Consider the following 10403-nt stretch of genomic DNA (forward strand, 5'->3'; position numbering starts at 1 on the left):
ACACACACACACACACACACACACACACACACAAAGAGAACCAACAAGAATGAGCCAGAAAATAGACTTGTTTCTGGTAAGATTTCAGTGAGGGCCGTGGCATGTAACTAACAAGCCCATTCTAAGAATAGAGTCTTGAATGATATACTGTTAGTAGCTCAGGGGCCACCAGGAAAGGCCCAGAGACCACCCACAGCCCACAAGCCACAATCTGCCGGGCCCCAGACCAACGCTGGCAGGGGTTAAAGGAGATGCCAACCGCGGGGAAGGGTTTTGTCCTGTCCCACTGAGAAGTCTTGTCCGAACTGCGTTTTCACTTCCAACGGTATTTGTAGCAAGCAAATCTTTCAAAAGTTGAACAGGCTTTCTGACAGCAAGAAATTAGCCGAAGAAAAACAAAAATAAGTGATAGGACAAATAAACTCAAATGTTAATGGTAGAGTCTGAGTGGTGGGTATAGGGGTTTCATTGTCCTATTCTTTCAACTTTTCCGTATGTTTGAAATTTTCCACAATAAAATGCTGGAAAACACAAACAAATGGGAGAGCCCGGCAACAGCCTTCAGTCTGCGGTCCCTCCCAGAGCCTTCCCGGCCCCTCGACATTCACAGCGGGCCAAAGACTGCATCCCTTCCCGGCCTCTGCTGGGGCTGAGCCGGACCACCACACCCCGGCCTGGAGGGAGCCCCCTTCACCACCTGCCCGCTGGCAGAGGTACAACGAGCGCAAGAGGTTGGGGTCTCCTCCCGGCCGCAGAACCCACCTCCTCCTCACCGGTACAACTCCTATCCGTCCCCAGTCTCAAGAGGGCTGGAGGGTGCTGCCCCTGCTTCACTAGGTAACTCAGCCCGTACATCACCTTGAGCTAGAGGCATCTCCCTCCTGGAAACAGGAGAGGAACCCTGGGCACCTCTCCTCAAAGGGGCTCCCTCCCCATCATGGGGATTCGGAAAGGGTGCCTGAGAGAGCTAGGCAGCCAGCCAGGGGCGGGGCAGGAGGTGGGGTGGTGGTGTTTGCTGGAGAGTGGGTGGGGAACACTGCCTGCAATCAGGCAGCTCGGGGTGAGCCACCATCCTGCAGTTGCTTTCAAGGCTTTCAAGGATGTAAGGTCACCTCAACAGTCACTTGTTCCACGGGAAGCGGGGCTGAACAGGTGCCGTGGGGACGCCGAGAGGCCACTACCACTATGAAGGAAGGGCCTGAAGGCTGGGCCAGCCAAGACTCCAGCAGGAAGTCAGTCAAAAGGGAACCAGGAGAATGTGACAGAGCCCCGAGCCTCCCACAGTTGGGGCGCGTGGGAGCGCCCATCTTTTCCGGGTAAAAGGTGATACGGCCTGACTCCACAGCCCGTGGGACTTGGGTCCACCAGGTAGCTGACCCTCGGTGTCACTTGCCCATCATCACACAGCTGGTGAGTGAAAACGGGACTGGGACTCAGACCGGGGGCTGGTTTAAGCCTTTGAAGGGTGGGCGCTGCATGGCCCCAGGAGCGATGGCATCTGGAAGCTGAGGAGCCTGCCAGGAGCACCCAGAGCCCAGCACTGCGTAAGGCAGCAGCCCACTGGTGGAGGTGGGGGTAGGGGTGCCGGGATCGGGACCCTCGGTGAGGACAGAACTGCAGGACCCTGTGGAATTCCACAGCCAAGGCAGGGGCAGCAAGGGGAGGTTTGGAAGGAGGAGACTTCAGAAAAGCATACCGTGGCAGCATGAAGGGGCTTGGAGACCATCTAAACAAGTGGCTTTAAAACGTTTTTGCTCACATATATCCAGACAAAACTATAACTCAAAAAGATACATGCACCCCTATATTCACACCAGCACTATTCACAACAGCCAAGACATGGAAGCAACCTAAATGTCCATCGACAGATGAATGGATAAAGAAAGAAGATATGGCACATATATATATAATGGAATACTACTCAGCCATCAAAAAAGAATAAAATAATGCCATTTGCAGCAACATGGATGGACCTAGAGATTATCCTACTAAGCGAAGTAAGTCAGACACAGAAAGACAAATACCATATGATATCGCTTATATGTGGAATCTAAAATATGACACAAATGAACCTACCTAAGAAACAGAAACAGACTCCCAGAAATAGAGAACAGACTTGCAGTGGCCGAGGTTGGGGGAGGGAAAGATTGGGAGTTTGGGGTTAGTAGATGCAAACTATTAAATAGAGAGTGGCTAAACAATAAGGTCCTATACTGTAGAGCACAGGAAACTATATGCAACGCACTGTGATAAACTATAATGGAAAAGAATATGAAAAAGAATATATATGTATAACAGTCACTTTGCTGAACAGCAGTAATTAACACAACACTGTAATTTAACTATATGTCAATCAAAAATAAAATTTAAAAAAAGAACATTTTTGCCCAGAAAGTGGAGTAAAAATGCCAGTAACTTCATGACTCAGTGCATGCACCATACACATTTCACGTAACATCCCTACCCTAACCCTGTGTCAGGCGCTCTGGTACTTTCTGACGTCTTCTATTCTGTTCCACGTAGTTCTTTTTCATGCTGGTTACAACCATTACATTCATTTTATGACCCATATGTTGTGACTCGGTTTGCAAAACACTGATCTATACTGACTCCATTCTACAGTTGGAGAAACTGAGGCCCAAGTTTACAACAGGCTTTCTCCACCTCGGCGCCATTAACACTGCGGGCCAGATACTTCTTTGCTGTGGTGGCCACTCTGCGCACGTAGGATAATTAGCAGCATCCCTGGCTTCTACCTATCAGATGACACTAGCCTCCACCCCACCCCCCAAGCTGTGACAATCTAAAATGTCTCTAGACAACCAAATGTCCTCTGGGGGAAAAAAATCACCCTGGTTGAGAACTGTTGGTTTACACCGCTAACACGGGCAGAGCCCACATCAGGGTTTTCTAACTCCAAGGTCTCTCCCGGGTCCCCGTGCTGGCCAGCCAGGAGCCTTGACCTGGGACCCTGGATGGAGCCTGCCGGACCGGGAGCCAACATCAGGGCAAGGGGCCTCGCCTTGGCACCAGGTGGTCCTTCATGCTCGGGCACAAACACTTTACCCAGGATGTGAACAAGGTTCACAGGAGAGGAACGGGAATTTGCAATTTAGAAGCGAGGAAACAGGATGTCATCGGAGAACAATAGAGCAGAGACGTGTGGGAGGGCACAGCCGTGCCTGCAGGATGGAACGGCAGCGTCCAGGGGTGCTGCGCCCCTTGGCACCTCCGGCCCCCAGAGCAGCAGGGCCAGCCCACCCTGCCGGGCTCAGCTCCTCAGATTATCCCTCTCCTGCCAACACCCCGCTCCCACCCCTAAAAACAGAAAAAGTAGCCGCCCGTGCTCTCTGATGTTAGCAGCAAGATTTTGAGTGGGAATTAAACCAATCTACATTGAAATGGGATTGATCTACAGCCTGACTTAAGCCAACTACCTGCCAGAAAATTGACACCTGACAAGAGCAAATTGTTGTAAGCAAAGGAGGATGCAGAGGGGGTATCCCAAGGAGGCGCCCTGAACTAGAGAGCCCTTCCATTCCTCCTTGGCCCCTGAAACCCAGAGAAGGATGGCCAGAGAGGCCAGACTTCTGACACCAACCCGCGTGGATGTGAGGAAGAGGGGTCAGTGTTACCCTGACTTTCATAGACATGCCCCCAAGTGCCCACGGTGCATTTGCAACAACGTGGATGGACCTTGGAGGCATTGTGCTAAGTGAAATAAGACAAAGAGGGACAAATACTGTACGATCTCACATGTGGACTATTAAAAAGCAAGCAAAACAAATGCACTGTGACTTTTAAGGTGGAGAAATCCACTGAAATTAACATTGGGACCACCTGAGGAGGAAGGACCTGGGGCCTTCAGCTTCCCAGGGAAGGTGAGGGGGTGCTTTTTCTCTCCATTGCTGCCTCTGAAGCAAGACGGGTCCCCAGAGTTCAGAGTTCAGGATGACTTCCTCAATTCATCACGCCCTAGGGGTGTCTCTGGTCCTTTTCATCACCCGCCTGGTTACCACGGCCAAGGCCACCCTGCATCCGGCTTCTCTCCCTTTCAGAAGCATCTTGGCAAAGAACCAGTTTCTGCTGAGGCTCTACACTAGGCGCTCGTTGCCTGCTGGATCAAGAAACAAACTCCCCCATCAGACAGCAAGACCGAGCCCCATCAGCCTGCCCCCATGACCCAGTCTTGCACTCCACTATTCCCCAGGCCTGTGCTTCTCAAGCTTGGGGCCCCAAACCAGCAGCAGCAGCTGGGAACTTGTTAAGAATGAACATTTCAGGCCCCACTCCAGATCCACTGACTTAGAAACCTTGGGCGGGGTGGGAGGGACGGGGGACCCCAGCAATCTGTTTTAACCAGCCTCCAGGTGAGCCTGATGCGCGCTGGAAATAGGGAACCACGGCTCCCAGCACAAGGACCTCCCCACTGGGCTGCACGGCCCCAACACACACCCTTTCCAGAGTCTTCCCTGTGCTCCTGCTGTCCCCCCTGCACGGGGCATCTTCCCGGTCCTCTCTGCCCAAGCAAAACCCCCTCCTCCAAGGTCTGGCACAACATGCTGTTCATGAAACCAGCTCTTCGGTACAACAGAGCACCGTGCTTCCTGGATCCCCCCTTCGGTGATGACAGAGACCCCAGGGAGCTAAGGAAACAAAGATGAATGTGACACGGTCCTTGCCCTGAGGGATTCACGGAGGAGTAGGGGAAATGGCGTTCCAGTGAAGTTCAGACTACTGAAGTCACACTGGGATAGGTTCTCCAGCAGAGGCAGGGCAGGTGGGGAAAAGGCAGGGCAGGAAGGGGGGTAGCCAGAGAAGCAGGAGAACCCATGGGACTTCCCTGGCGGTCCAGTGGTTAGGACTCCGCGCTTCCACTGCAGGGGCCTCAGGTTCGACCCCTGGTTGGGGAACTAGGATCCCACATGCCGTGTGGCATGGCTAAAAGTAAATAAACTAATTAATTTTTTTAAAAAAGAAGCAGGAGAACGCAGAGCTAAGTCCAGCTGTCAGCTCACTCAGCAGCCAAGCAGAGCCTCGCCCAGCGATGGACACAGAGGGTTCTGCTCCCGTCCTTCCTGACTGATGGAGAAACACCCCAAGGGCCCTACAGCCTGCGTCTCGTGTGAGGGTCTGGGTGTTGACCAAGATGCTCTCCTTGACCAATTCTCCGTAACCAAACCTGAGTCAGGCTCCTCTGAGCCTTCTCCTCGGTTAGGTGCCCCCATGGACTCTGTCCTTGGCCTGCTTAGTCCAGTTTTAGCAAGAATCCAGCGGGGTCAGGTTAGCAAAAATCCCCTACCCTCAGTATCTGATCATATTCCTTGTCCCACCCTGGACATCGTATCACCCTGGGCTCCCTTCAGCAAGAATCCTGTCAAGTTGGTTTAGCCAGAATTCCCCCCGACCCCTGATGCTCCCTCTTAGTCATTTTCCACCAGCAACCCACACCCGGCTCTCTGACTAAATCCCCACTCGTCTTTGTTACATTTGGAGTGGAGCCCATCTCTTTCCTCTACTGCAAAACCTCCAGTGCACTGGTCCCTCCTGAGTAAAGTTTTCCTCACTCTCCTTATAACTATTGTCACGAAAAATTTTGCTGTAACAGTGTCGGTCTGTCCGTTGCCATCTCCCGCTCCACACGCCCCGCCCCGCCAAGGCTAAGGACTCCACCTTTGCTGGTTTTTGCTGCATCCCTCACTCATGCAACACACACATCTCGTTAATTGTTAGAGTGTGAAGGTCACCAAACCACCGTGTTCCATCACTGCCTCCAGCCCCACTCCCAGCCTTGGAAAGTGCCCTCTCTCCTTAACACAGAAGAAAGGTCCTTCTTCCCGACAAGCCCAGGAGCAAAAGCCAGCTCTTCCTTTATTATCCGTCAGCCCTTGGGAGGATCGTGCAACCTCCGTGGGCTTCGGTTCTCCATGTGTGAAGGGGGGTGACGGTACCTGCCCCTACATCTCAGAGCTGCTGCAGGGGGGCAGAGATAACACGGGCAGCACTTTGCCAGGAACACAGGAGCTGCTCAACATCAGCTGATACTCTGAATTCCAGCAAGAACATGCAACCTTCCTTCCCTTTTCTACAGGCTTTTGCTATTAAAAACCACCTTCTGGGTCATCAATTCTCTCGATGCTTCGGGGCTTCCAGAGCATTACCCGGACCCAGAGCAACAGACTCAACCACCGGAGAAGCACGAAGACTCTCCCCATCCACCGGGCTCCCACAGGTAGAGGCCCAGGGAGAAGCCGAGGGAATGCCCACGTCGTGGAGAGGCCGTTCTCCACCATGCTCTCCGCTCAGGCGCGGTCCTGAGAGTAGGAAATCCCAACCCGCCGTCCCCAAGGCCGTCACCTGCCAGGGCTGAGCTACGCTGTCCCCCCTCCCCACCCGCCTCTGAGCTCCCCCCTCAGGGCCCGGGCTCACCTATGAGAGAGAAGGAGTGCGTCTGGCAGTCCCCCGCCAGGAGGTAACTACAGCTTCCCTCAAAGCTGTACATGCTCTCGTCAAAGGTGTTGATGGAGTCACCTCCGAAGAGGCTGCATCGGGCCATCGACGACCTGCCAAGAGTGCCTTCTCCACAAAGCGCCCCTGGAGGGAAAGGCCACACGTGAGCACAGCTGGCATCACCAGCCCAAACCACTGCAGCCTGGTAGAAACGAGGCTGCGCCTGTTAGAAATTAGGCTCCGGGGAAGAACTTTCCATCCTCAATGACGATAAAGCTGTCGCTTTCAGCCCCCAAATATGACCCAGGACTCAGCAATAATGGAGGAACTGTTTTTCAGGAAACCTATTCATTTTAATGACATATATCCACTGATTTTAAATGTACTGCGTGCTCATTAGAGAGAATTTGGAGACGATGGAAGAATAACAAAAAGAAATTAAAATCATCTGTAACCGACATTCAGCAATAACTAGAGTTAACGTTTTAGCGTTTACCTTTTATTTCTATTTTACTGTGTATATACAATTACAGATTTTTTGCAAATTTGTCAGCATGCTGAACAAACTGTTTATAACCTGTTTATTTCTCAATATATTGTAAAGAATTTATCATGCCATACTTCCAAAACATTTTTGGTGGCTGCTTCATATTTTGCATCTAAATGTATTTGGTATAGGTTCTAGCATTTTCCAGTTTTCTGATATGGGCATAGATTGTAATGAGCATCCTTCTACGTTAATCTACTGGTATATCTTGAATATATTGAATTCTAAACAGATCAACCTGTGTGCCTGACACACAGAATCTGTGAAGTATTGACTCCTGCAGGGTCATATGCTATCTCTTGCCACTCTCACACTGCGTCTGTGTGTGTGTGTGTGTGTGTGTGTGTGTGTGTGTGTGTGTGTGTGTGCGTGCTGGCAGGTGGAAACCACAGCTGTCAATCTCTAAGTTTTCTGGATCCCCTGGCACAGAACACACCTAGTAGGAAGATGCAGAGGGTATGACGAATGTACATTTTGCCCCAGACTAACCTGTGAGCAGCCGGCCGGATGCTGCTGGCCTAGTCCCCGAAATGGAGACTAGGATCAGAAAAGGGTCCCCCTTGCCTTTCACAGACTCAGCATCTCAGTGAGGGAAGGAGGGCAGTGTTGTACAGTGAAGGAGAGCTGGCCTCTGATTTTGGTTCTGTGTGACTTTGGAGCAGTCATTTTTCCTCTCTGGCCCTCAGTCTCTTCGTCGGTACTATCGGATGTACACCTGTACAACTAGATGAGCTCCACAATCCATTCTAAAGGTAATAATCTGCCCAAGTCTCGGATTCCTTCTTCCCCATCCTCCATCCCCAGCACACAGGACTGTCCTGTGTGGCCCTGGTGCTTCTTAGTTCCCCGACTGGAGAAGACATTTACAGGCACCTGGTCCTTGAGAAACACAAGTCGAGGGCAGTGGGCTCTGCAGAACCTTCGTAAGAGGAATTAACCAGGGAACCAGTGACTCCGGCAGCCCCAGCATGAGCCGAACGTGGGGCTGGGCACACAGGTGGGCTCCAGACACACCTGCTGATCCCTGGTAGGGGGTGGTTCCCAATGGCCCTGAGGCAGGAGGGAAGAGCGGCAGCACCTTTGTACCTACCTGGCAAGGTGAGGGCCAGAGCAAGCAGCAACCTCGTGAGCCTGGCAGGGATCATCTGCGGAGAAGCAGGAGAGTTGAGCTCGCGAGACCTGGGCACACAGGTGGCTGCTGCTATGTGCTCCTGGCCACGCATGAAGTAGGGAGAATTTTTTTCGAGCAAGAGAAGAGAATCACTCTCAGTTGCCCCTTAAACGTGGACTGCTGGTCCCCAAAAAAGCCTGTGGCCAGGCCCAAGAGTAACAATCACTGTGATCCAGGACCCCGGGCACCCTTCCCCAAAGAGTGGTCCCTGCTGCACACCGAGAGGAAAGCCGTGCCTTGGCCTCCACACGCCCCCAGGTGTCATCCCCTGAGTTCCTGCGGCCGCTCAGAGCCGGGGGCACCTCATCCCCTCCTCCTCTTCATCCTTTCACGCTCGGCAGCAAACGGGGGAGTAGAAACTGTTTTGCTTCTGCCCCTACCACGGGCACCAGGCTTTGAGAACACTCAGGAACCAGGCCTTCTGGTCAATCACCCACAATGTACACCAACTCCTCTCTCATCCCCATCCCAGCACCTAGCACAGTGCCCAGCACCCTGGAGGTGTTCGGGCAACATTCGCTGAGTTGATCTGATAAATAGACAGGAGTCCAGCAGCCCTGGGCGGTGGGCAAGGCTCCCTGTGGTGTGGCCGCCCCAGAAAAGGACAACTGACCCTGGCTGGCACAGCATACCCCGAGTCCCTTAGGGCCCCAGCCACAGCTCCCTCCTCTGGAAAAGCTGCAAAATTAAGTGCAGAGTCTGTCACCTGAGATTCCCTGGGGGTGGGGAGCTCCCTTACCACCCACTGCCCCATCCAGCCAAACAAGGGAGAGGTAGACCCCACCCGTGATGTATCTGTGGAAGGAACACTCTAATGTCTGATATGGCCAAGGCCTGGTCTTGGAGCAGATGTGCAACACACAGGTACATCAGGCTGCTTCCAGAAGGTACCCAGAGGTGAGGGCAGAGCTACTCCTGTCCCATCTGGTCAAGTATTACAAGAAGTAAAGCCCAGGCAGGAGCGTATGCAGCCACAGGACCTCCAGAGGCAAGTGGAGGAGGTGGCATTAGAGGGTCCCTGGCTGTGAATCACCCTCCAAGCTAGTCCAGGGATGGAGAACCCCAGCTCCCCAGGGGTGGGGATCAGTCCTGCATCTTCCTCCTACTATGAGCCAGCCCTCTTCCCCAAAGACCATACCTTCCCCTGCAAATGGGGGCTGCGGGTGACAGCCTCCGCAGTGGTGCCACCAGACCTAGGCCATGCTCTCCACGACCTTCTGTGGCTTGGGACTGTCTTGCTGGTGAGTGACCCCCGGGCTGCGGACACCCTGGGCCTGGGCCGAGGGGAGATAAAGCCCAAGCTGTGACGTCCGTCAGCCCCGCCTTTCCCACCACAATAGCTGTGAGTGCCACCACAGGGGATAGGCCTCCTCCTAATGACCAAGAGGAAACAATGAACGGAAATGGTATTAGAAACACCTCCAAGGCGATAAGGCTTTGAACGCTTTGGTGGGAGACTTCCTAGCAGCTGCCCTAAGGAGCTGCCTGGCCCTCCTGGCGCCCCTACACAGGCGCGGGTGCCCCCTCAGACAGTGCCCCGCAGACGGCAGGACCAGGAAGGCTGGCTGTCCGGGGCAGGCCGGTGCAGGCCAGGGAAGAATCCAGACTGGAACAACTGACCTTTTGGATCCGGTTTCCAGGGCCAGACTCCAGGGAAGTTTGGAAAAACATCGCAACCTGAGCCAATTTAGCAGCCGTGTTTAGAGGAAGGAGAGAGCTGATGCTTCCTGTCTCGCTAGGTGTGAGTGATCCGGTTCCAGCCCCGATGGGAACCGTCAGTGTGGGTCCTGGCCAGAGAATGGACAAGTTAAAGATGAGGGGCCTGGTCACTATTCCAGGCCTTTCTGAAATGATGGCTGGACCGTCAGATGCTAGTACTCTAAGACACTTCCAACCACCTCTGCTGCCCTGACTCCTCCCTGACCTTACACACACACACACACACGCCACACGCCACACACCACACACCATATACACAACACACACACGTACACCACCACAAACACCACACACACACCACATACACACCATACACACAACACATATCATATACACAATACACACACACCACATGCACCACACACACACACACCACACACCATGTACACAACACATACACACCACACACACCACACACACCACACACTATATACACAACACACACACATACACACCACAAACACCACACACACACCATACACACACACCACATACACACTATAGCCCAAATTCTCC

General features: G+C 53.1%; 1 protein-coding gene across 1 annotated transcript in view; it reads right to left on the reverse strand.

Moving 5' to 3' along the window:
• Nucleotides 1-10403, reverse strand: part of VWF (von Willebrand factor) — a 162290-nt gene that overhangs the window by 139422 nt on the left and 12465 nt on the right. Inside the window, exons 3-5 of the mRNA XM_028490937.2 lie at nt 9789-9955; nt 8088-8142; nt 6430-6594 (exon numbers count right to left, since the gene is read on the reverse strand). Of these exons, the coding sequence (XP_028346738.1) occupies nt 6430-6594; nt 8088-8142; nt 9789-9839 (271 nt within the window). The 5' untranslated portion in view covers nt 9840-9955. The remainder of the gene's footprint in view (nt 1-6429; nt 6595-8087; nt 8143-9788; nt 9956-10403) is intronic.

The sequence above is a fragment of the Physeter macrocephalus genome, chromosome 6 (assembly GCF_002837175.3).
Source record: "Physeter macrocephalus isolate SW-GA chromosome 6, ASM283717v5, whole genome shotgun sequence".
Taxonomy (NCBI): Eukaryota; Metazoa; Chordata; class Mammalia; order Artiodactyla; family Physeteridae; genus Physeter; species Physeter macrocephalus.